Here is a 25,979-nt window from a genome sequence, read left to right as displayed (position 1 = left end):
AAGATTTAGCTCTTTACTTGATTTTTCTTCCAAAAAGTGTTATCTATATATTTATAATTATATATATATATATATATATAACTTTTTTTATTCTTTCATAACAAAGCCAAAACAACCTTATCGACATTCGTAAAAAGAGGATAATATATCACAAAGCTTAATTTTTATTAATATTTATGTAAGTGAGATAGAAAAAAGATAGATTAAGAAAATAATCTCAAATCACTCAAGATCAAAACAATCTTGTGTTAAATTAGTATATGACATAATATACATTAACATTAACTATTGATTAGTTAGACTAACATTTGTAAACATTTGATTTTTGATATATAATTTAAAAAATAATTTAAAAAATGTAACATTAAGTCTCACATCGAAAGTGAAGAAGACTAATATTAAGTTATAAGGATCCAATGAGTATACTATTATTAATTTCAATTTAAATATCTTAACCCTATCGTACTCGTGACATTAGAGATATATTTTAGGATTACATAAAGTATAAACTTTCTAATATTTGAGATTTGTATTAGTGAAAGCCAATTATTTAGTAAAAAATGATTTATTATTTATTTGATTATATCCTAATCTAAGTTTAAAAAAAATTACGTTTATTAATTACTAAAATTAGTCTCCTATGCCACGACTTAACCACAAAATTATACTGAAATCCAAACAGTAATAACTTCTTTTCTTGTTAGTTTGTTTTGTGTTCTTTCTTGTTTTGTCACATCTCACGTTTGCTTAACCCTAATTACTGTCCCTAAACAATACTTCCATCCTGTGTAGGAATGTACGTACGACTGCATCCCGAGAGGAGCTCTATAAATCTCCGTCCTCTAATGCTTTGTCGTAAGACCCAAACCTGCGATGGCTCTCCCTAAGCCCTTCCTCCCCCTCCTCCTGTGCCTCTGTGCCTCCTTCCTCATCTCCTGCCTTCATGTCTACGGCTCCGACGAGCTGACGGTCTACATTGTTCACGTCAAACGCTCCGAGGACGTGACCTTCTCAGCCGCCGAACAATGGTCCGATTGGTACTGCTCCCTCCTAAACAGTGCAAGTGAAGCTTTCGAACTTGCGCCTGAAGAAGATGCCGCCAACGTCGCAGACTCGCGCATTGTCTACTCCTACCGCAACGTCATTACCGGCTTCTGTGCGCGGCTCGGGCAGAGGGAGGTGGAGGCCATGTCGAAGTTGGACTGGTTCCTGCATGCCTATCCCAGCCCCGTTTACCGCCCCCTCACCACCCACACGCCCGAGTTCCTGGGGTTGAGCCAACCGAGCCACAGCGTGTGGAACGCCACCAACATGGGCGAAGGGATCATCATCGGTATCCTGGACACCGGCATCACCCCGGGGCATCCTTCTTTCGACGACGACGGCATGCCGCCGCCGCCGGCAAAGTGGAAGGGCCGCTGCGACTTGAACGCGTCGGCGTGCAACAACAAGCTCATCGGTGCGAGGTCCTTCATCAATTACGACAAGGTCACGCGTCGGTCGACGGTCACTCCGGTCGATGATGAGGGGCACGGCACCCACACCGCGAGCACGGCCGCCGGGAAGTTCGTGACGAATGCTAGCGCATATGGGAACGCCAGGGTGGTCACGGCATCGGGGATGGCGCCGCGCGCTCACATCGCCGTCTACAAGGTGTGTAACGAAGATACGTGCCACGGTTATGACATATTGGCTGCCATGGACGCCGCGGTGGAAGACGGCGTCGATGTGATCTCCCTCTCTCTTGGCGGACCCTCTGCTGCTTTCCACTCCAACCCGGTCGCGCAGGGTGGCTTCAAGGCCATCAACAAAGGAGTCTTCGTCAGCTGCTCGGCAGGTAATACCGGGCCAAATCGTGGCACCGTGACCAACGACGCGCCGTGGCTGCTCACGGTAGGCGCAAGCACCACGGACCGGTCCTTCTTGTCCACCGTCAAGCTCGGCGACGGACAAGAGTTGGACGGCGAGTCATTGTCCCAGCCGCGTGACTTCGAGTCCAAAATGCTGCCTCTCGTGTATCCCGGCCACGCCACTGGTAACGAAAACTCTTCCTTCTGCCTCAGTGGCTCCTTGGATGGCGTCGACGTCCACGGCAAAATAGTGGTGTGCGACGACGGCGGCAATGGGAGAGCCGAAAAGGATGACGTCGTCAAGAGCGCCGGCGGCTCAGGAATGATCATCGTCAACAACCCTGACTTCGCCTACAGCACTCTCGTTGAACCCCATGTCCTCCGGACGTCGAACGTTCCCTACGCTGACGGACTCAAGATCAAGGCCTACATCAACACCACCTCTGCTCCTACCGCAACCATCATCTTCAAGGGCACCGTCATGCACACGCCCCACTCACCGGCGATGGCCTCGTTCTCCTCCAGAGGACCCAGCCAAATTACACCAGGGATCCTGAAGCCAGATATCACCGGACCCGGCGTGAACATCCTGGCAGCGTGGACCAGCGCGTTCGAGGTGTTCTCCGGCACCTCCATGTCCTGTCCTCACCTCTCCGGCATCGCCGCGTTGATCAAGAAAGCGCACCCCGATTGGTCGTCCGCCGCGATCAAATCAGCGATCATGACGACAGCGTACGCGACCGACAACAGCAGAGGGCCAATCCTCGACGAGAGACACCTCCCGGCCGACTTGTTCGCGGTAGGAGCCGGTCACGTGGACCCGCCGAAGGCCATGGACCCCGGACTCGTCTACGACCTCACGCCCCAGGACTACATTCCTTACCTCTGCGGCCTCTACGCCAACTACCATGTCCGAGCTATAGTTGGCGGACCAGTGAATTGCTCCTCCGTGAAGAGCATCAGCGAAGCAGAGCTGAACTATCCTTCCATATCGGTCAAGCTGCCGGCTAACCATTCGACGCCGGTCAGCTACACGCGGACAGTGACCAACGTCGGGGAGCCAAGGTCGACGTACCGGGCGATGGTTGACGTGCCGGAGGGAGCATCTGCGCGTGTAGATCCGACGACGCTGTCGTTCGAGAAGGTGGACGAGAAGAAGAGCTTCAGCATCACCTTCCGGAGAACGGGAGGTCGGCAGGGCGCAGTCGAGGGGCAATTGAGGTGGGTGTCGACGAAGCATGTGGTGAGGAGTCCAATCTCCATAATATTGGAGTAGTCATTTTACGAAGGGTGACACAAATGTTCCAACTCAATTGGATATTAGAAGAAAAAAAACACACACATATTGTTTGTCTAAATCAAAAAACATAAATTGAATATTCAAAAAACCAAATTCGCTACTAATTTTATTCAAAATTCAGATATTATTTTAATCATACTTAAAAAAATCATATGATACCTAAAACATTGGTTTAGTGGTATTGTATTAAATCTACTTACTAAAGATTTAAACCTAATTGGAGAGATTAACAATACTATTTAACTTAGCTCATAAATATTTCATCAATTTATAGTAAGGTTCTGCTTGTCATAATATAAGCTTCATAGTTCATATACTAAAAGATTATATGTGTGGCTTTTTAAACCAACACATATTTAAATATATTTTCTTAAATAAAATCATAAGATCAAACAAAGGTTATATTACTAGTAATGGTGCTATGTAGCTGTGATAATGTCGGAAAAATATTTTTAATCATGTGGTTTGTTTATACAACATATTTATCCATTCTACGTCTAATCAAATATTACGTGATATTGTTAAAGAGAATAGAAGATAAGAAGAATTATTGAAGAAGCTTTATGGAAGAGAATAAAAGATAAGAAGAATTGTTGAAGAAGCTTTATGGAAGAAGCTTGAATGCATTAACATGTCCATGTGGTGTTCATGTCAAGGACACCAATCTTGGATTGATGCAAAGCAAACAGTTTATAAGCGAGAGGCTTCGTGAGTGAGTAGGGTAAGAGCATATCGTTGTTGTTGCTGTTACTACGGCTGCAACGATGACGATGATGACGATGATGATGGCAACGGCGACGGCTGCAACAGAGGAGAAAGCTATAGCAATGCTGTAGCAAAGGAAGAAGCTGCAATAGAGAATGAAGCTATAGTAATGTTACAGTGATGCTACAACAGAGAAGGAAGCTACAGCGATGTTGTAGTAAAATGCTACAGTAGAAGAGAAAGCTGCAACGATATTATATTAAAGGAAAAAGATACAGTAGAGGTGACATCATACAGCACGGACGGAGAGGGGAGTCCGACAAGAAAGCAAATCCGGTGGGAAAGATTTCCCCCTAAGGGATGTGATGAATGTCGAAGCCGTGAAGTCCCTCTTTTATTTATGGAGAGAAGACTTCCCTCAATAGAGTAGAGAGATTTTAGTTGATAAAATCTTATCTGCTATCAGATATAACGTTGCAAACACACCTAAAAATTTAAGAAATATTCCAAAAGAAATATTCTTTTTACTTATAACGTTGCAAACACATTCTCTTTTCGCCTCTTTTATTTTTTTCATTACGTTAGACAGCTCTTTTCATTTCTGATATTTTTTCTTCTCTTGTCTCCTCCTTTTCTCGTCACTTCTCACTTTCCCTTACTCTTCACAAGTCGCTGCATCGCATCAATTTAATTTATGGGGAGAAGGACTTCAACGTGGAAGATGTTCTGAGGATTTATATGCAGGAAATCAGGGCTAATTGTTAAATATTTAATTTGAGATTTAAATGATGTATTTTTTATTTTGATTTATTTTAATTTAAAATATACTGAAACATATAATTTTCCTGAAAAAAATTCTATTTTTTGGCTTTTTTCAAAAGGTATCTTAGTTTTTATTTTTTTCATTTGATATCTTATTTTTTAATATTTTAGATATCTTTTGTTATTGCTCGTCACCTTCATCTTACCATGAGGTTCTACTATCTTTCCATGATTGTTTCATCCTATTGTAAGAGCCTCATTCCCTTTCACAATATCTTATCGCTTCTTACCCCCCGCTTCCATATCGTTATGGTCATTTCCACCATCGTCGCCTCTACATTATCGAGAAGAGAAGAGAAGAGAAGAAAGTTTGAAAAAAAGATAAGATAAGAGAAAATAGTAGAATAAAAGCGACGGTATGATACGATGATAAACGATGAATATTTAGAGTATTAAAGAAAAAAATATCAAATAAAAAAAATATTAAAATGGAAAAAAATAAAAAGAAAGACTTGGTAATAATGAGAGTTTAATCATACAATTCATATATTTAAAACTCTATATAAGGTTTTATATTCTAATTAATTATTTTGAAATATCATTTAAGATATTAATATTTTAATGTTTGATGTGTTACAAATAATGACATCGGACTTATTTAATATTTAACATTTATTTGTTTCTTTTATAACTTTTTATTTTTTATTTAAAAAACAAAAATATCATAATTATATCATTTTTATCGATAATATAAATTGTATTTTATTTTATTATTTTATCATCATCTTGTTATTTTTATAATTATTTTTTATGTTTTGATATGGATCAATATATACTAATATTATTTATTTATTTATTAGCTACTATTTGTTATGAACTAATTTAAATGCTGCGTCGAGTGAATCATTCCAACTAAACCTATCAATTCAATCAAATGTGATCAATGAAGGAGAGAAAAAGTTGGAAAAATTGCTTTTCTTATTAAAAAATCAGAACATTCTGTAGAAAAATAATGAGAGAGAGAGAGAGAGAGAGAGAGAGAGAGAGAGACTAAAAACTGTGGGCTTTTGAGGCGAATTCATCCACCCAAAACATTAAATCTTGTTTGTCACTACGATTCGCTCGACGTTAGGTGATATGTTATCTCCTCTTTTTCCTATTATATATACACCTTTCCAATGTTATTTCCCAATGCATTTATCATTATATATCGATCAAATACTTCGTCTTTGTATTACCGTTCCATAAATAATTACCACCGGAAAACTATCATCGCAACAGAAGCAGCCTTTTTTTGGCTAATTTCGTGTTTTGTTCTGTCTTAGTGCCCATTTTTGCTCCGGAAATAACAAACCAAATCCTGTGTGCCTGAAATTAAGATCCGTTCCCCCAAAAGATCTGTATATATCTCCGTCCTCCGAGGCTTTTGTCATATGCCAGCGGTACTGTAATCCCGGCAATCGATGATGGCTCTCCCTAAGCCCTTCCTCGCCCTCCTCATTTGCCTCTTTGCTTCCCTCCCCCTCTCCTGCCTCCACGTCGACGGCTCCGACGAGCTCAAAGCCTTCATCGTTCACGTCAAACGCCCGGAGAACCTGAGCTTCTCCGTCGCCGAACAATGGACGGGTTGGTACTCCTCTCTCTTGAGCCTTGCGTCTCTTGAAGCGAACGACACCGACTTCGCACGGTCGCGCGTTATCTACTCCTACCGCCATGTCGTCACCGGCTTCTCTGCCTTGCTCAGTGAGAGGGAGGTGGAGGCCATGTCGAAGTTGGACTGGTTCCTGCACGCCTACCCCAGCCCCGTTTACCACCTCATGACCACCCACTCGCCAAAGTTTCTGGGGCTGAGGCAGAGGATCGGCAACGGCGTTTGGAACGCGACCAATATGGGCCAAGGGGTCATCGTCGGCATCTTAGACACTGGCGTCACACCAGGGCATCCATCCTTCGATGACTATGGCTTGCCGCCGCCGCCGGCCAAGTGGAAGGGGAGATGCGACTTGAACGCGTCTGCGTGCAACAATAAGCTCATCGGTGCAAGGTCCTTCATCAACTACGACGCCGTCAGGCGTCGGCCCACCGACACGCCGATCGACGACGAGGGGCATGGCACTCACACCGCGAGCACTGCCGCCGGGGCCTTGGTAAAGCATGCCGACGTAGACGGGAATGCGAGGGGCGTGGCTGCCGGGGTGGCGCCGCGCGCCCACATCGCCATTTACAAGGTGTGCTCTGAGATAGGATGCGCGGGTTACGACATCTTGGCTGCCATGGATGCCGCGGTGGCCGATGGGGTGGATGTGCTCTCCCTCTCGCTCGGCGGTGGATCTATTCCTTTCCACTCTGACCCAGTCGCGCTGGGCGGCTTCGAAGCCATCAACAAAGGAATCTTCGTCAGCTGCTCGGCCGGCAATTCGGGACCGGATCCTTACACCGTGACCAATGTCGCGCCGTGGCTGCTCACGGTAGGCGCAAGCACCATGGACCGATCCTTCTTAGGCACTGTCAAGCTCGGCGACGGACAGGAATGGGAGGGCGCGTCACTGAACCCGCCGCGTAACTTCGACTCCAAAATGCTGCCTCTCGTGTACGTCGCCGGTGATGCGGCCGCCTCCCACTGCCTCAACGACTCCTTGAATGGTGTGGACGTCCGCGGAAAGATAGTGCTGTGCGACCGCGGCGACAATTCGAGGCTCGAGAAGGCTCAAGTCGTCAAAAGCGCCGGCGGCGCCGGCATAATCCTTGCCAACACTCCCGAGGACGCCTACAGCACCATCGCCGATCCACTAGTGCTTCCGGCTTCGAACGTCCCCTACGTTGTCGGACTCAAGATCAAGGCCTACATCAACTCCGCCTCTGCCCCCGCGGCGTCGTTGGTATTCAACGGCACCGTCATGCACACACCCCACTCGCCGTCGATGGCCTCGTTCTCTTCCCGCGGGCCCAGCCAAATCACGCCGGGGATCTTGAAGCCGGACATCACGGGGCCGGGCGTGAACATCCTCGCTGCGTGGACCGTCCAGAAGTTCAACATGATCTCCGGCACCTCCATGTCCTGCCCTCACCTCTCCGGCATCGCCGCCCTGATCAAGAAAGCGCACCCCGATTGGTCGCCGGCCGCGATCAAATCCGCCATCATGACGACGGCGTACGTGACGGACAACAGCCGAGGGCCGATCCTCGACGAGAGACACCTCCCGGCCGACTTCTTCGCGATAGGAGCGGGACACGTGAACCCTCGGAAGGCCATCGACCCCGGTCTCGTCTACGACCTCACACCCCAAGACTATATCCCTTATCTCTGCGGCCTCTACGAAAGCTCTCTTGTCGAAGTTATTGTTGGCCGACCGGTCGATTGCTCGTCTCCAAACAGCATCAGCGAAGGAGAACTGAACTATCCTTCCATATCGGTCACTCTGCCGGCGAACAATCTGACGTCGGTCCGCTACAGACGGACAGTGACCAACGTCGGCAAGCCCACGTCGACGTACCGGGTGAAGCTTGACTTGCCGAAAGAGGTGTCGGCCAGGGTGACGCCAACAAAGCTCTCGTTCAACGAGGTGAACCAGAAGCGACGCTTCCTCATCAGCTTCAGGAGGAACGGAGGTGGATCAGGTGCAGTGCAAGGGCAACTGCTGTGGGTGTCAGGGAAGCACGTCGTCAGGAGCCCGATCTCCATCAGGTTGGAGTAATCGATGCATGCATGGGTCAAAAGTGCGAGTAACCCCTGCGGAGTTGATGGCTCTATCGACGCAATAACCAGATAATAGTATATTTGTTCGTGTATCACATTCAATTTCCTGTTGACTTCAAGCTTTTATTTTGACTTTGTGCTCGTGAGTGTGTCTATATATATATATATATATATATATATATATATATATATATATATATATATATATACACACACACACTTGGCATGAGTTGACCGAGAATAAACCGATGGGTTGACAAAATATCTCATCAAAGCAACTCTTTATTCCTCAACATGGTCGAACATTCTGTCAAGCCAAACTTGTGTTGGAGTTATGGCCGAGCAATCGAACGAAAACGTAGTCAAATGAGATGCATGACCAAGTTGTGGACCGCGCAGTTCGTTTTAGTTTGTATACGTGATGGAGATCGGACTCCTCACCTCATGGTTGACCGAAACCCACTTCAAGTAGCCCTGCGACCCGCCGCCGCCGCCCACCATCTTGAACGCTACGAAGAATCTCTTCTCTTGGTTCACGTAGTTGAAGCTCAGCACGGGCGGGTGGACGCGCACGTACGTCCCATATGGCGCCCCGACCTCCGCCCAGTATGTGGACGCCGCGTTGCCCACGTTCTTCACCCTCCGCTCCACCACCGCGTAGGTCGTGTTGCCACCGAGCGTCACCGAGATGGAAGGGTAGTTCAAGTCCTTCTCTGGGATACTGCTGACGGCGGAGCAATCAATCGTCCTCCTGGCGATCACCGAGACTTGCTTGTTTGCGTAGCCCAGGCCACAGAGGTAGGCGATGTAGTCGTCGGCAGAGAGGTCATACACCAGGCCGGGGTTGCCGGCCTTTACCGGGTTGACGTGGCCGGCACCGATAGCGAAGAGGTTGGCCGGGAGGAGTTGTTCGTTCACGATCGGCTTCCCGCTGTGGTCTACCACGCTGGCGGTCGTCATGATCGCGGACTTGATGGCGGCGGGCGACCAGTCCGGGCGCGCGCTCTTGATGAGAGCGGCAATCCCGCTTAGGTGAGGGGTGGACATGGAGGTGCCCGATATGACGTTGAAGGTGGTACCGGTGTAGTTGGAGGGTGGCCCGACGCGGAAAGGCCACGCCGCCAAGACGCTTACGCCGGGCCCGGTGATGTCCGGCTTCAGAATCCCAGGGCTAGCTAAGCTGGGGCCTCTCGAAGAGAAGGACGTGATCGCCGGAGCTGGGGACGTGCCGAGTATCGTGCCCTTGAAAAGGAAGGCCGCCGTTGGATTGGAAGACGAGTTGATATAAGCTTTGATCTGATCTCCGGCAGCAAAACCGACGTGCGACGCCGGGAGGACATGAGCGTCGGCCAGAGTACTGTACCCGTCGGTGGCTTGGTTCGCCAGGATCATGCCAATGCCGCCTGCACTCAGTACGGTGGCGCCCTTCTCGAGCCTCGCGATACCTCCGCCACGGTCGCACAGCACTATCTTGCCCTTGACGTCGAAGCCGTCGAAAGAACCATTGGCGCACAGGGCAGTGGCCGGACTGCCGTTAGCTCCGGCGTACACCAAAGGGTAGAGAGCCGGGGGAAACGAGTTTGGCTGGAAAAGGGACTCTCCGTCGAAAGATAACCCATTGCCGAGCATTACTGTCACCCTTATGTTCCTATCCATGGTGCTGGCGGCGACCGTGAGGATCCATGGCGCCTCATTTGACAGCGTGCTCGATACTGGGCCGGAGTTGCCTGCCGCGCAGCTTACGAACACTCCCTTCTCGATCGCCCCAAAGGCGCCCACCGCGATCGTGTCCTCGTCGAATGGTAGCGAGGGCCCGCCGAGGGAGAGGGAGAGCACATCGACTCCATCGGCTACCGCGGCGTCCATCCCGGCCAATATGTCGCTGCTGGCGCAGTCAATTTCGCCGCAGACCTTGTACATGGCGACGTGGGCGAGGGGCGCCATGCCGATGGCCATGCCCTTGGCGTTCCCGAGCACGTCCGCCCCCGGCACGGCCGCTCCCGCGGCGGTGCTGGTAGTGTGGGTTCCGTGGCCATCATCATCGATCGGAGAGTCCGAGGCCACCGCTTCGCCCTTCATGGCCATCGCGCCGCTGATGAACGATCTTGCTCCGATGAGCTTGTTGTTGCAGCTGGACGCATTGAAGTCGCACCGCCCTCTCCACTTAGCGGGCGGCGGTGGCATCCCTAAGCCACTGAAGGAAGGGTGGTCAGGGAAGACGCCGGTGTCGAGCACCCCGATGATGATTCCCTTGCCGTAGTTCGACGCGTTCCACAAGCCCTGATGCATGAGCAACCCCAAGAAGGCCGGCGTGTGGGTGGTCTGGAGGCGGTACATGCGATCGGGGTAGGCACGGACGAAGCCGGGCATCACGGACATGGCCTCCAGCTCCAACTCCGTCAACCGAGCAGCGAAGCCGCTGATGACGTTAGTGTACATGTGGACCATTTGCACCTCCGACGAGACTGTCGCGACGAACGACCGGTACCAACTCTCCCGGTCGGAGGAGGCGCCGAGCGCGGCAGACTCCGGCGATTGCACGTGGACTATGTAAGTCCTCCGTCGGACGCCTTCAGCAGACGTTAGGAGGAGAAGGGAGAGAAGGCAGAGGGAGGAGAAGAGTTTGAAGACCTCCATTGGCGGAATGGGGGACTGGTGTGGTCTGCATGGAATCGGTGGCTGTGTGTGTATATATATATATATGCTGGTGGAGTCAGCAAACGATGGTTTGGTGGAAGAGACGAAAGGCCGGCGAGTCGATGGAATCTATGCGTGGAGCTCGGACGGGCATATGGATCGGGTTGCGGTCGTCGTCGCTTAGAAACTTAATTTCGCCGGTCTTGGCCGTCGGTTTTGTTTCGTCCCGTGGCGATTCGAGAGGAGAGAAGTGATGTACAAACACATCCAAGTTTCTTCTCCTCCCTTTCTCTCTCAACTCCGATTGATGTGAGGTGTTACGATGTGATCAGACGATAAATCTGCAGCGCTTCGAATGAAAACAGTAGAGATAGCAATCTGTAAGCATTGCAAATGACACACTGTGGTAAGATTAAGATTTCAAGGAGCTGTAACAGATCGTCCAAATTCTTAGTTACTTGAAGAAGCACATAAATAGAATGGAAGAAGGTATAAATTGTTCCATTATGATTCTTTCTGATGAGATAAGGCACATAACGACTGATAACATACAGTCCTCCTATACATTTCCAAACCCATATACAACTTTGTCTTGAGGAGACTTCAAGCAGGAAGCTCATCTCCACATATTTCCAGATTATTATTGCATAGCACAAGTGATGAATCCAAATACATACACCCCAAACCCTCTCAATCTTCACAACGATGTAAGTTAAGAAAGATCTACAACTAGAGACTGCAGATGGCTGTGTCTGGATCAACAACTGAGAGTAAGAAACACATCAATCTTCCATACTGACAAGGATTAGTTGCATACGATTATTTGAACTATGCGAAGATGAACTCCAAAGAAGTCAGGGTTTGAAACCACATGTTGTGTACAGTTTCTTCCATTAGATCGTCTAGGATGGCTTCACATACCTCATTTGTGGTGTTTTCGGTTTCGAATCGAAGGTCCATCCAACTTCTACCTTCCAAGTCCTTCTTTATTCCTTGATCTAATGTGTTTGGCAGCTGTATATGAAGATGCCTCTCGAGACCCTTGCTGACTTCTTGGATTAAGCTTTCGCCTCGAGGGACAGGCAGAACATTTTGCTGGATGAAAGACAACCATGGTGTACACTTAAAAAACCTTTCTTGTATCTCTACAAGGACTTCGTTAATGCAATCAAAGAGGAGCTTAGGATCATCTTGCAGGAAGAAAAAAAAGATCCCTATCTCAACAAACAAAGCTGGCTCAAGTAACTGAGCTGTCATATTCCATCTCTCTGAGAATTCATTAGTAAGGTCTGAGGCTTCCAAGAGTACTTTAACGTAATCAGACATAGCTTGATAGTCCTGAAGACAATCTCTGAAACTTCCGTTTACATCTGGTGATGCTATAACTTTCGAATAGCTCTCACGGTCTTCATAATTAACATCTGCAAAAGCACAACAAGTTCAGGTAAGCTTGTACCCAAAGGGCAAATAAAAGCTGTTTGAACAAAAATCTCGATGTGCTAAATATCTTCTAGACCGTACAAGGCTCTTCTGGACTGGGCTCAGGGCTGGTAACATCTTCTGATAAGAATGTTTCAAGAACAGATACTGGACTTGGTTGCTCTTGCTTTTCAGTGGTACTTTCAGGAGCCACTAAATTTTCTTTGAGCAAGGAACTCAGAGGGACCTTGGACTGCATCATTGTAACTGATGTCTCCTCAGATGATCCCTAGTAGAATGTTTCAAGGAATAAGAATCTTTATATCAAATGATCTATTAACAAGTTTTGGTCTATAAGCCTACCTGCCCTTGCGCTGCAGCAGATTCTTCACAAATTTCAGTTGCAACAATTATTTCACTTCTGCTTGACTCCAAGGGTACATCCAAATGGTTAGACCGGACAATGCCTTCAGTATCAGCTGCTTCTAAAATCTCTGTACTTAAACAGAAAAATCACATGTTTTATACCATGAGAATGCACAAAGAGTCATCTTAAGTAGATCTTATTTAAATATACAAAAAGACTACCTTTGTCGTTCAAGTCTTCTCCAATGCATGGTAGCTCCAGTATACTGGTATCAACCAGTTCTGTATTTAAGATGCGAAATTTCAAGTCATCACTTGGCATGCTCATAGGAAAAGATGAAAACTCCAAGTTTTCTCTTGCTAGGCTTAAGATATTGGTAGCACCTTCTTGCTCCAACTGTTGTAGGGAGGGATTTCCTGTCCCTTCAGATGACATGATGAGGTCCTGGACTCTTTGTCGACTGGATGTAGGACATAATTCATTGTCTCTTGGTAAGGAAAGTACCCTCCCCAAAGATTCTGAGGCTTGGGTGGTTGGCAAACTGTCTGCTCCAGTGCCTAGCATCTCAGCAAGATGCTTCCTGGCTTCCTCATATATGGAAAACTGAGACCTTGAGGAAGAAATGTTGCTGTTGATGTTAACTTGACATTCTTCCAAGTCATTTTTCTTGTCATTTTGCTTATCAAGGGACAAAGTTTCAGACGGTTTCTTGGTATCACGAGAAGAACTGCTTGCCAAGCTTGCTACTGTACTCTCACTATTTATCAGTTTAGATGAAACAGCTGTGTAATTAGACCTCACTGGAATTCTGTGTAGAACACCATCCATGGAGATAACATGTCGTGCTTTTCTGCTCTCACCAATCATATGCCTGAGTCGTCTTTTAATTTCTTTAAGGGAAAAATGGGATAAAATTCTTTCACCGTGTTCTTCGTGCTGTAGGACATGATGTGATTGGGGTGAAGAGCTTGGAGTAATTATAATAGAAGAATTTGGAATTCTTGCTGGGCTTGGCTTTAGAACTACTATTCTGTTTAAAGCCTCGGAATTTGGACTTCCCTTTGATGGTTTTGTCCCCTTTGACTTATCCTTGCGGAAAAAATTGTATCTGCTTTGTTTATGAAACAATTGATTACTGTCAGACTCCTTGCAATTTCCCGAACCATCAATCTCCTCTCCCAACAGTTGAACATTCTCTAAACCTTCATCTGATCCCAGTTTGGTTAGTTTCCCTACCTGAGCACTGTGAAAACATTGACTATGTTTATGAAAAAGTGAATTTGGATCATGAAGCAGTTGCATAAGTAACTCCTTATCTGAATTCAGAATATCTAATGCATCCATGTATTCTTTGGGATGGACAACCCATCGTCCATCGAGTTGTTTCTCAACCATCAACTTCTGACTTAAAATGGCCTGGGAAACATCTGCTAGGTTCTTTTGAAAGAAAGAAATCTTTTGATCAACATGACCATCAGGCTCACTAAGATGGTTGTAAATCTTTGGACTAATATTTTCCAAGGCTGGAAGCAAGTCAAACTTATTGTCAGAATCAGCATGCTTTTGTTGGTATGTATAACCATAAAACTCCATCAAAAATGCGGCCAGGTCAAAGTTAAGGGAAGATCTTCTCGTTAGATCCATACTATCAGACTCATGACCATCCGAACTGGAAGAAGCAGCTAGATTGATCCCCTGAGCATCTGAACCTTTCAATTTTTTGCTTCTCTGCTTATAACTCTTCTTGGGATGGTCCTCAATTTGCAAGTTATCATGTGTGATCTTCTTTTGGATATGTTGAGACATCTCTTCCTCCATAAGTATTTTCACACTTGTCATCACCGAGTCAACTTGATCGTCTCTGATTTCACCAACAAGCTGAAAAATATTGGTTTCGTAAATTATTATCTAGAAGCCGAGTTCTGAAGTGTTAACATTTGAGAACTTAAAAGACACATTGTATGCAACCCTGACAGAATTTTCATTTATTTTTTGCTATTATGGTAATTACATGAAAGAATCTTGACAGCTGATACTTATGTGGTAGTTATGAAAGGAAAGAAAGTTATGGAATATAATTTGTAGGTTTTTTGAAGGATGATGTTCCAAATTTTGAGGTGAGCATCATAGAAGCATAAAAACAGGATTCTTTCTTTAGGAGTTCCAATTTTGTTTGTAATTTATTTTATGTATGAATCAAGAAGCAATGTGAAGTACATTAGTAAATAGAAAGAACCTTGAATATAGATCCTTAAGAAGTTGAGTATATTATTTCAGCTAGCTCAATCTGATGCTACTATCGTGCTTTATGCTTATATTACTTTATGAGTTCACATCATGAGATTCTTAAACTCAGCCCCTTTCCCAAGTTTTCCCTACCTAATACATGAATTGGGATGTATTTTTGGTACTACCATTAAAAATGCTTTGTACATTATACTACCCATGAAGATGAAAAAAAATACTTGATTTTCTATATTTATGAGTTTATATGAATCCCTTAATAGACCTCTAGAATAACTAAAACATCATTTGTTTAGTTTCTCATGGAATTGATAATGGATTCCTAGAGTGTTTGTTCATACACTGATGAGTAACATCCATATATGGATATCTTTTAATCCGAGAATATTAGACAGGAAAGCTAAATCTCTACTCATTTTTACTCAAGACACGTATTTTTGCAACTTTCTCATGTCTCGGTCCATAAATTAATTGGCTTAGCACCAACTATACCAGCTAAAGCATCAAAGGAAAAAAATGACCAAATGATGTCAGATGAGTATTAGTGCCAGATCCTAGTTCAAACAGAACTGCACATAGCTATACATTAAACTTAGCATCTATGCTTCACTAAGATAGTAATGCTGTTTTAACTTCTAAAACTTTTATCAGAGCCAAAAATTATCTTACAGGATTATGTGAATTTATCCTATGGATTTTGTATGACAACAAAATGCAATAAATAACAAACAATATGGAACTTCATATTGCCATAAGAACATGGTTAAGTATGCTCAGTTCACAGAAAAAGTGGTTCTTGCACGGCAACACAGTTAAGCTATATATGATAAGAAAGTTATAAATTGACATAAAATCATGGTCGAATATGCTTAGCTAAAAGATAAGCCAATTCTGTCGAATAACAAATTTGCTAAACTTACACTGCCATGTTCATGTTTGTTTGAAGAACTTCTAAGTGAATCAAGCTTGATTCTCGAGTATCCAGTACCTGCATAAAAATATAACAGCTATAATTTCCTAAATTTGAATGGTTAAACTAAAATTTTACCGCCAAGCGATAAGCATCTTTTCTATGGCATATACAAATAGTGAAGCCTGTTGGACTTTTAAAAAATGTTATCAAATGTGAAGTTGAATCTTGTTTACTGTCACAAAGTAAAGGAATTGTATGTAAATCCAAGCTTTATTGCACAACCAAAACAAAAAAGAATAGTCTCCTAAGAATCAAAGTGGTCATCAATAACTAACAAACACAACTAAAAATTCTTCAGAGCTTAGGAAACATAAGTTATCACTTAGCTGAACAAAGAAAAAGATTTATTACCAGTATGTCTATTGCTTTCATGCCTTTTGTCTGAAAGTAACTTCTGAGTTGGATGGCCCCGGCGGAAATCAAACAAGCTAATCAAACGCCACATGCATCCAGCATCATTCCGAGGTCGTGACCTTCTATTGGATCTTTTTGCCATAATCTATCTAATTCCTGGCTTTGCTCAGAGGCAAATCTTCAAAACTGAGGAACCACTTGATTAAACAGGAATCTGAAAAAAAAAAAAAACTGATAAGAATGAGACATAACAAATCTAACAAAGAAATTTCAATAAATTAAATATAAAGGAGCAACAATTGGTGCCAAAACAATAATATTGCTAGACTCAATTGTCATGTCAGATCAGGGAGCAAGCAAAACATTGCATCAACTTCAAGAAAAAAGAGGTCGTAGAAACATTGTAAGAAGATAACTGTAAATGAAAGTTTGGATGTTATATAGGAAAATGAAAGCTAGATACATAGAAACTTGAACCATCTAATTGTCATAAACTTTAACATGTTTCTTTGTCATCAGTAATACTTTTTTAAGTGAAGGTTATTAAAAATTTAAAATTGCATAGCCAATGGAGAAAAAACGATGCCCTGAACTCTATCGTTAATTTTCATCAATATGCAAAGAATTACTTGGTCCTAAATGAAGTTACGTTGTCTGAACTACCATGACATTCGAAGTACACATATAAGACATCACATAATTATGCATTTCACAAAATGCAAATAGGCCAGAAGACTTTTCTTAGTTCAACATGACCTTCTCCATAAGTGATACAAATGAGATTTGTTAGATGATGGATGCTCTAATTTAGGTAAAATGTTCAGTATCTACAATTATGTTTTCTCAATTTCTCTATCAATTGTTCAGATAATTATCAGTTAATTTCAGTTTAGTTTTCAGTCTCATGCCTTTCAATACATTTCCAAATGAAGAAATCTTGAGTGCAAGATACTACTTGTTTTGGTGATAACCTGTGTTATTTGCACTCTTTTTTCTATTGGATTTTATGTTTATCTATACCATTGTTTGTAGCAAAACTTGTCTTTGACAACAGCAAAAACAAATAATAAATTCCCTTAACTTCCAACAGGAACATCAGACTATCAGTTTCCAAGATGATTGTAAACTACATGCCACCTCCAAAAACACTGCAAATACAGTGTAACACATTATGTCCCTTATTTTGAAATAACACCTCTAATTGAGCTGTAACTTTTCTTCTTATATTCTCTTTGTAATTTTTTTTGCTTTCACCTTCTCATCCTATATTTCTTTTCTTGACCTTTTTCCTGCATTGTTACTATTTTCAGTAAATTATGGGCCAATTACCCAGTTTACCCCAAAAGAAAAATAAAATTTCTGGTATGCGAAAATCTATTGGAATTATTGGAAGATTAGTCTGACACATAGAATCAATAATATGGAAGATAAACATGAACAGAGATGCAACAAAACCTATATTGAGTGAACTTATGATGAGACGATTACTATGATTCTCCTATAGTAGAGAAATTTAAAGATTATTCACATTTTCAGTGAGATTACAGCTGAGGCATGCTTTTTCACTATTAAAATCATTTTAATGAGAGCACTTGTAAAAGACGATCAAAAGCTGATTCCATTACAGGGCCTTCATCTTGAGGTTCATTTCCCAACTTACAAGAATAATTGATCAAAAAACTAATGCTATGATCAAAGGGAGAAAGCAATACCTCAATTAACAGCCAAAACTGAATAAGGAGAATTATTACAGTGGCAAGCCTGGAAGGAGAAGAAAGCACATAATCACAGATTTCTAGACCTCCACCTCGACGCAACCGCTCGAGTCGTCAAATATGAGCTGCTTTAGTAGTCCTGTTGAAGAAAGGAATAAGGACTTCCTCTACCACCGCGCCAAACTCCACATGCCCTCCATGAGGAGCCAAACTCATAGAGCAAAAGCAATGGTAAGCTCAGGCCAATGGTTTCGAGGGTCTCTAATCTGAATCAGATTGACTCAAATTCCAATCTGAGCTTTGAACAAAGATGAATGGAGAATAGCAAATGTAAATACTTGGAACAAAGTAGTTTCCATTCTCCTCCAACCGGTAAGAGATTCAAGCTATATCCACCGAGGAGTAACTCGAGAGAAGGCAAAAGTCGCCATATTTTGTTGATTCAAAGCGACAGCTTCTCCATGCGAGAGCACGCGAACAAAGATCAAGTTTTCGCATCCTTCCCACACTGTAATCAACAGAAGACTCTCCAAGATCAAATCTTTAGACTCCCTCCTCCACCCTCGGACGGTCAAGAAACTAAAAAAGGTGGTTCACCAGCCCGCAGAAACAGCGGATGGTGGCGGCAGGATCCGACCATTAAAGAAGCGTGGGAAGATGGGAGGAGGGGTGTTTTGGGAAGAGGGTGGGGAAAAAGTCGGAAGCTTTTCGTTGGACCAATCGTCCGGATCATGAGAAAGCATGGATAACTTCCACATCTTTGAACTGCCAAGTAACAATCTTCTCTCTCTCTGTAATGGTTTGTGTTCGAAGGGTGTTTATTAATTAATGGTTTTGGATTTTTCTTTTTTTTTTTGCTTCTGTCTTCTCCCCCTGTTTTTCGTATATTATGACGAAGGGTTAGTAGGACAGAGGAAAAGACATCGATGGTAATTCTGTTCATGTGATGCCAACGTAGAGAGTTTTACAGGATCTTCCGAAAATATCCTCACTTGGTTTTACCGGATCAATGTGCTTCGATATTGACTATTGACAGCCATGAAACAGATAAGATTTTCTTTGCCGAAATAGATCCGTTTTTTTCCTTTATGAGATTGTGAAGCACTCAGGACTTGGAAATATCTGCTATCACCAATGTTCACGAAGGAAGTCATTGATTAGATTTAATGACGGCTGCTACGAGCGAGTGGGGTATTCCAGGAAGAAGAATGTGCAGTCAAGAGAATCAGAAAAAAAAGAAAGAAAAAAAAAGGAAAGAAAAGGACAATCATGTCGTGACTTCAGTCGTCGGGTGAAGAAAGGCAATTCTGCACGCCGACGGTGTGGCATCAGACGGCAGCAGCTATTTGATTTACAACCTATCAGAATGACGATGCGACAATGAGCATCCAACCGTTGACCATTTGTATTCTTCGGCCAAGCAATATCGATTATCAGATATAAATTAATAAGCCACATTATTCTTTTCGCAGGGATAAATTACAAAAATAAGTCTCCATAAAAAATTAAAGGAATTATCCGCAAGAATATTAAGTACATATGCCATTTCATCGAGGACAAAGGATCATCTCGTTGTATCTTATATCACTAGAATTTATCTGTTTCGCAAAGTTTATAGATTAATTAATAGTGTTGAAAAATAGCTTGACCAACATGAGTCATGACGATGATGATAGTGATATTGCTTGGTTTGTGGCACTCGGACCGAGCATGGAGTTGGCCATTCTTCAAGATCATGCCCCCACAGAGGGGTATGCCCCTAAATAGAAGGAACAACTTACCCCAACCCGGCCACTATACGGGAGGTCTAGGAGACTGACGATCCACAATCAAGAATCGCAATCAATCAATCGCCATCGGTGATGGTCATCTTTAGGTGATATTTCACCGTCTTGTTTGTATATTGAGATGCTACGATAGTTATTTCAAGATGATGACAATTATAGAAGTTTGAAGGTCCACGATGGCTGGCCTACCAGGATTGTTTCTAGTATTTAGACATGTATGTCTTGGTGAATTAAGTTGCAGATTAGGTTAACAAAAAGCAAGAGAGAGAAGAGAGGAGAGACAAGAAAGGTTCTTATTCTTTGCACTATTGTCTCGCTTGCAGGAAATTCATAATAAATGCAAAAGAACAGATGCAGTTCCATTTTCGTGATATTTTAACTAAAGGTGGAGATAGGTGGTCATCATCAGCATAGCTTTCGGTTTGCCTTCCCCACCATATGCGGCCTTAAACGTAACTTGATGCGTTGAAGTTTGATAAACAAGGCAAGAGAGAAGATTCCACCATGGTCGCAGGAATGAGCCCTGCTCTTCTTCTTCCTCCAAGAGTTAATTCTGTAAAGCGAAGGGATGCCTAAATAATAGCCTGTTTTTTATAATTCCACACGTCTCTACCTCACCGGGATTTCTTATTTCTGTAGCTTCTTCTACACTCCATCCGTTCGCCCTCTTGGTTTAGCAGCATTGATATGGTGAATTATAGCTGGCAATCGTTGATCATAAAGAGTCAATTGATCTGCTAACTTTATACTTGCTAAAATTGTTGGATAAACCAATCAGTTAAAAGTCAACATTGATTCTGTTGAGCACTATCGCAAAAATATTCCTTCACGCCATTTTAGTATTTAGCGGTTTAAAACTACTCCAAAGGAGCATGTGAATCAATAACTATGCTATTATCTCGGATCAACCACGATCTCAGACTCATTAAGGTCTCAACCCTCCTGTTAGTGAAGATGACATGATGGTGTGAGTGATCGGCCAAGCGAATTGGAGAGGAAGATGCTTAGCCGAACTACGCAAGATTTTGATCCTTAAAGCGTTCACGGGGACATGAGCCACTCACATCACGCTCAGTCCTAACTACTGACGACCAACCGTCACCCACTACAGGAAAGGAAGACTTAAACTCCTCATGGGAAACAGCAAAGATTTCCGACGCACCAGCTAGTATAGTAAGCTGGCAGAGTAAAGCACCATCTTTCCTCGCCGATCTTCACCAAACCAACATCATGTTCATGGGCAGATGAGAAATCAGTCGTATCAATCCATTTTCTCGGACGCCAGCCATAATAAAAGGGAGGCCACTTCTAAACAGAGTAGTTGTAAATCTGTTTTTTCGGTACTAGGAAACTGAGGCTCGGTGAAAGTGAGTGGTGCTACACAAGCAATGTCTCCATGTCCATTATGAGGAAAGTAGATTGAGTTGTACCAGCAGTTTTGCTTGTCCTGGCCAATGCCCTTTCTATCATATCGGTACCGAATCCCACCGACTAGATTGCACTAACCTGAACTGTATCCCTAATCCCGTGTCTTAATTTAATCATTGAGCTGCATTCTTTCCTAACACCCTCAAAGATTGTCTTTAACTGTTTTGATATGCATTAAATAAAAGACGAAAATCCTGAGTTATTCCTGGTGTTGTGGGGTACTAGTCTAGTTAAAAGGTGATTGTAGCTGCTTACGGTTTGTACCAATGGCAATAACTTTATGCGTGTCTTATCTAAAACATGAAAAAGCTAAGTCTAATTTTGAAATAATCAAATGACTTCTGTTGAACAAATAGCTTAATTTGGTTTAAGTTCATCTACAATTCTCTTTGACCAAATCATTAGCCTCCAGCCAAGAACAACATATCAAAGAAGAAGAAAACATATAAGATAAAATAAATGTTGTATTCTCAAATAACAAATGGGCCAGATCTAGCGGATAGTGACGTTCTAAAAAGGACTCTGTTAACCAATGATAGATAGAGAGAAGCTAATTATCCTGGCTGGACTGGCTCTCCTACTGACCGTACTGGTTAGTGTCGGCAGAGTGCAGAGTACCTCATTGTCATCAATGGGGAGGAAGAAGCAAGAAGCTTGATCTAGACCACCTACCAACGGTCACATTAAACTAGAGCCGTTTGTGCTTCCTTATCAGGTTTAGTGTATCTGTGGCCGGACTATTCATAACAAATCCAAGGTATTCAGTGGTACTGAATTATCAAACCAATAGACAAGACACAGTTGTTGCTGTCTAAATTGGCAGGGAATGGGTCACGTTTCAAGTGGTTAGAACGTTGAACTAGATTTTAAAGACCATTTCTAAATATTTGGATGCCTAAATGCGAAGTCATCTAAAACACATTTTCAATGCCCCACTGGTAGCTTTCAGGTCGTAATGGTGGATGCACCAGCTACGGCTCCTTTAGCTTTTTGTTCAGTGAGGGCCAAAAGGAAGAAGGAATCAAGAGGCTGGTGTGAGTGTGATGGGAGCAGGACTAGACTTTCACAAGATGTCCTGTTTTGCCCAATCTACAGTGGAAATTATGGCTCTTAGGACCACTTGTGGATGTGATCGGTCGAGCACTTTGCTTTGACGGAAGCAACTTTGATGGGTGCTCCCCCACGCACGAAGCTTTGTCTAAAATGGGTGCTAGCTTTTGGGCTTCTGGTGCTGAATGCCAGCACAAAAGGAAGGCTTCGTCTGTCACATGAGAAGCGGAAAAAGAAAAAGCTAGTACAGACACTATGGCGGGTGGGAAAGTACCAACTAAATCACCTTTCTAATTGATAACTGAATATCTAACAAAACCAGAAACGACACAATACTGTTGGAATTAATTCGATTGTAAAGCAGTAATTGAAAATAGAAGCAAAATTACATACCTTCATAGTTGGTAGGAAATAAACTTCTCCTGAGCAGCAGTGTCTTCGGATTAAGAGCTTCACACTGGTAGATAAATTTGGTGTAAGAATCTAAAATAATGTTTAACTAAGGTGATAGATCATTTTCTTATCGTAATACATGCAGACAACTCGCATGTTTTTTGCAAAGAATGGTAACAAAATAAGCTATAGAAACTCATTAATTTTCTAAAAGTAAGTGAGCTTAAGTTTACTATTCTCTGGTAACAAGGAATAGCTCTGCTCTCATGTCAAATAATCTCAAGTGAATGTAAAATGTAAGTTCTAATCATTGTCCATGGGGCATGATCTTTATTATTTTGATAAGACAACATGAACAAGCACTTCATTGGAACACAGAGAAGTACATGATTTCTGCTGCTTGTTTGTTTTACTAACCACTGATTATATACTAATATAAGCAATGATTCTATCTTGTGGTGCTTGGAGATCAACACCATTCTAAAATTCTAGGCATTGAACATCATTTCTGTCATGTCCTTGAGGACTCAGTTTTCACTTTGCTGCGGAAAAGCTAAATGTGTTAAATAGAAGTTTACCTGCAATAATTAATGGGCAAGGAAAGGATGCAGTAAAAGTGCCAAAGGCTCATGAAGTAGTTCTGAAAGTTTCACAAAATCAGAGACTTGGTGAGGACTCCATCATGTACAATGTTGTGCCTAGCAGAAGACAGCTAAAAGCAACAATGTTGGATCTATAGATCAGCACAGGGGTCATACATAGAGAGGCCTTTTATGCTGTCTGATAGATTCTATTTCTATCATGTAACTTGGGGTCAAGAGTCTGTGAATAGAGGCTCTGGAAGACCAACACTTACTTTAAATCCTTGATATTTTGTTGCCTACGACTCTTTTTTTCATAGAGAGTGAAAAAGCACTCCCGTTTATAAGAAAGCAGATGCTGGAAGATTAAAATCTGACAAAATACTTCTATAGGGAATGTGAGAGAAAATAATACTGACGACAGAAGACAAATTACTTGTTTACACCATGTCTGTCTATGTAGGTATTTCCCAAATTTCATCTAGTACATTTACAACTTGAAGCTTAAAAAGGCTTCAATGAAGATTCAGAAAGACAAAAAACAAAAAGACATTTGCACAGTCCTAAAATGCTAACATCCTTTCTCTTCTTTTGTTTGTGAAGCGTAAATGGAGAAATTTAACCCAATTCATTTCCTAACATTTGACATTATTGTAAAAGTTAAGATGTCAACATTTAAGCTTTATCTGTACTTATACACTTAATTAGTTTTGGAGAGACAGTCATGCTTCTAATTCTAGAGGCCAAATTCTTCAAACTCAGATAAATCATTGGTGCTATGGCTTGAGATGATAGGAATAGTGTGGTCAGATCTGTGTTAGATAAGAAAAGAAATTAACTAGTCTTGTTGAGATTTTTTTTCATTGTATTGCAACAGTATCATATGAAATATTATGAGTGTTTTATGGTGAAATTATCTTGGTACTCTTAAAATGGCTTGGGATTGGCAAACCCTAAACGTTTAATGTCAAAAAGCAAGCACACAATCACCTTAATCCACAGCGATGGAATTCGTCTGCCTTATTTTGGTACTCTTCCTAGCTTCCCTTAGGATTCTCAAACTGTCTTCCTGAATTTTCTCCATTAAATTGTTCTCCTTTCCTGAAATGAGATTGGAGGCCACTTTCAACAAATGATAATATTATGGCACCCCTACAGTGGATGTGATTTATGTACATTACTATCTACTGAATTTGAAGTCAACAAAAAAATGCGCCTATTACATTTTTTCTTTGCAATCGTTCGATTAATTGTTTAACTTACCAAATATCTCTTAAAAAAGCTAATACAACAGAAGATATTCAGACTAATTATAAGAGTAACTTTATTTGTTTTTCTTGCTCAGAAACATCATGATGCATGAGACAGGACCAAACTTTGTAATATTCACTAGAGTTCTCTTTATGTTATTTTAGTTATTAAAGAAAAGTTAAAGATACTAATGTAACAACAAATATCCAGTTTAATTTTAATAGAAACTTGATATGTTTTCTTACTCCTATACATCATGATATGCATGAGGCAGGACCCAACAATGTCATATCATCTTTACTAGAATTTTCCTTTTGATTAACATGTATGCTGGAATCACATTAGTGTACCTCATGATGACAGAGCAGAATGTCTATCAATATATTTTTTTTCTGTGAAAAAAATTGTGGAAAAAAACTTTTTCATAATTTTTGTTGTTACCAAGAAAATAAAATAAAATGAATCTTGGTAGAGGATATTTATATCTTGAAAATTATAACTAATAAATCTTTGCTCTCCTAAGTCCAATCCTGATTCAGTAAGAAAAACAAAATAATTTTCAAAATTTACTTAATCCAAGTGTTATGCATCTAATTTCTCATAGATTTCTTGAAGTTCCTTGAATTAGCAGTTTCTTTGTTCATTATAAGGAAACAACTGCCTCCATCAATTTCTTCTGAATCAATGATTATTCTAACATTTTCCTCCTGCATCGCCATCAACAATTAAAGCTGTGGCATGATACATAAACACAAGCAACAAGTTAGCAAAATTCTCTATAGCCAAAAATAAGGTGTTGTCCCAGGTCCTCAGTATCGGCGCCAAGAATACTCGATCAACATTAACTCCAAAAGGCCACCAGTGGTGTTTCTTCAAGTATTTAACAATAATTTATTCAGATATCTTGAAAAAAAATTTATAACTATGTTAAAGAACTGAGAAGCAACACAATTCATAACATTATGTAGCAAGTATATGGAAAGACCTGACAAAAGGTTTCACTTAAGAAGCAACCAAATTATCCAAAGCATAAACTTTATGTAAAATCAACAGACCTCAGGAAAATCATCTGCTTTCTATGAGGAAGTTCATGTCTGTGTCTCATATCGTGCTTTGATTCTGTCAGCTTCAGTTTAACTGACTTTGATTTTCCTTCTCTCTTTAAAAGTGGAGATCCTCCCTTGTTCCTCATCAGTGGTGCAACAGCACTGGTATAAACAAAAGTTTGATTAATTAAAAAAAAGAGCATGAATTTTCAGAAAACCTATAAGAATTTCCATGGGAAAATAATTTTCAATAATCCCCTAAAAGAAATAACTGGAATAATGCAAGTGTAAAAGCATAAGTAAAAAGAACCAACTGGCATATTTGCTGATCCAGATTGATTCAAATGTTTGCTATTTTAGCTAAAAACATTGGCCAAATTAGAGAAATCCACTCTTTATACTGCATCCAAAAACATATAG

The 25,979-nt window shown here is 42.2% G+C and overlaps 4 protein-coding genes across 4 annotated transcripts; 2 read left to right on the top strand and 2 right to left on the bottom strand.

Moving 5' to 3' along the window:
* The first annotated feature begins 873 nt into the window (after window positions 1–873).
* Window positions 874–3,126, top strand: LOC135626283 (subtilisin-like protease). Its single transcript, XM_065131477.1, has one exon. The coding sequence runs from the start codon at window positions 874–876 to the stop codon at window positions 3,124–3,126; it is 2,253 nt and encodes a 750-aa protein (XP_064987549.1).
* A 2,957-nt stretch (window positions 3,127–6,083) lies between these two features.
* LOC135626282 (subtilisin-like protease 4) lies at window positions 6,084–8,369 on the top strand. Its single transcript, XM_065131476.1, has one exon. The coding sequence runs from the start codon at window positions 6,084–6,086 to the stop codon at window positions 8,310–8,312; it is 2,229 nt and encodes a 742-aa protein (XP_064987548.1). The 3' UTR covers window positions 8,313–8,369.
* Window positions 8,370–8,712: 343 nt separating this feature from the next.
* LOC135627271 (subtilisin-like protease 4) lies at window positions 8,713–10,729 on the bottom strand. The gene has a single exon (XM_065133293.1). The coding sequence runs from the start codon at window positions 10,691–10,693 to the stop codon at window positions 8,720–8,722; it is 1,974 nt and encodes a 657-aa protein (XP_064989365.1). The 5' UTR covers window positions 10,694–10,729; the 3' UTR covers window positions 8,713–8,719.
* Window positions 10,730–11,426: 697 nt separating this feature from the next.
* Window positions 11,427–18,753, bottom strand: LOC135627763 (uncharacterized). The gene is made up of 7 exons (XM_065134006.1): window positions 18,021–18,753; window positions 16,306–16,522; window positions 15,902–15,969; window positions 12,959–14,615; window positions 12,734–12,864; window positions 12,473–12,659; window positions 11,427–12,372 (listed from the first exon to the last, which is right to left on the bottom strand). The coding sequence occupies exons 2-7, from the start codon at window positions 16,448–16,450 to the stop codon at window positions 11,780–11,782; spliced, it is 2,781 nt and encodes a 926-aa protein (XP_064990078.1). The 5' UTR covers window positions 16,451–16,522; window positions 18,021–18,753; the 3' UTR covers window positions 11,427–11,779.
* Window positions 18,754–25,979: the final 7,226 nt, after the last annotated feature.

Source organism: Musa acuminata, chromosome BXJ2-11, assembly GCF_036884655.1.
Source record: "Musa acuminata AAA Group cultivar baxijiao chromosome BXJ2-11, Cavendish_Baxijiao_AAA, whole genome shotgun sequence".
Taxonomy (NCBI): Eukaryota; Viridiplantae; Streptophyta; class Magnoliopsida; order Zingiberales; family Musaceae; genus Musa; species Musa acuminata.
Note: the sequence above shows the minus strand (reverse complement) of the source record. Positions and strands in the feature narration are given on the sequence as shown.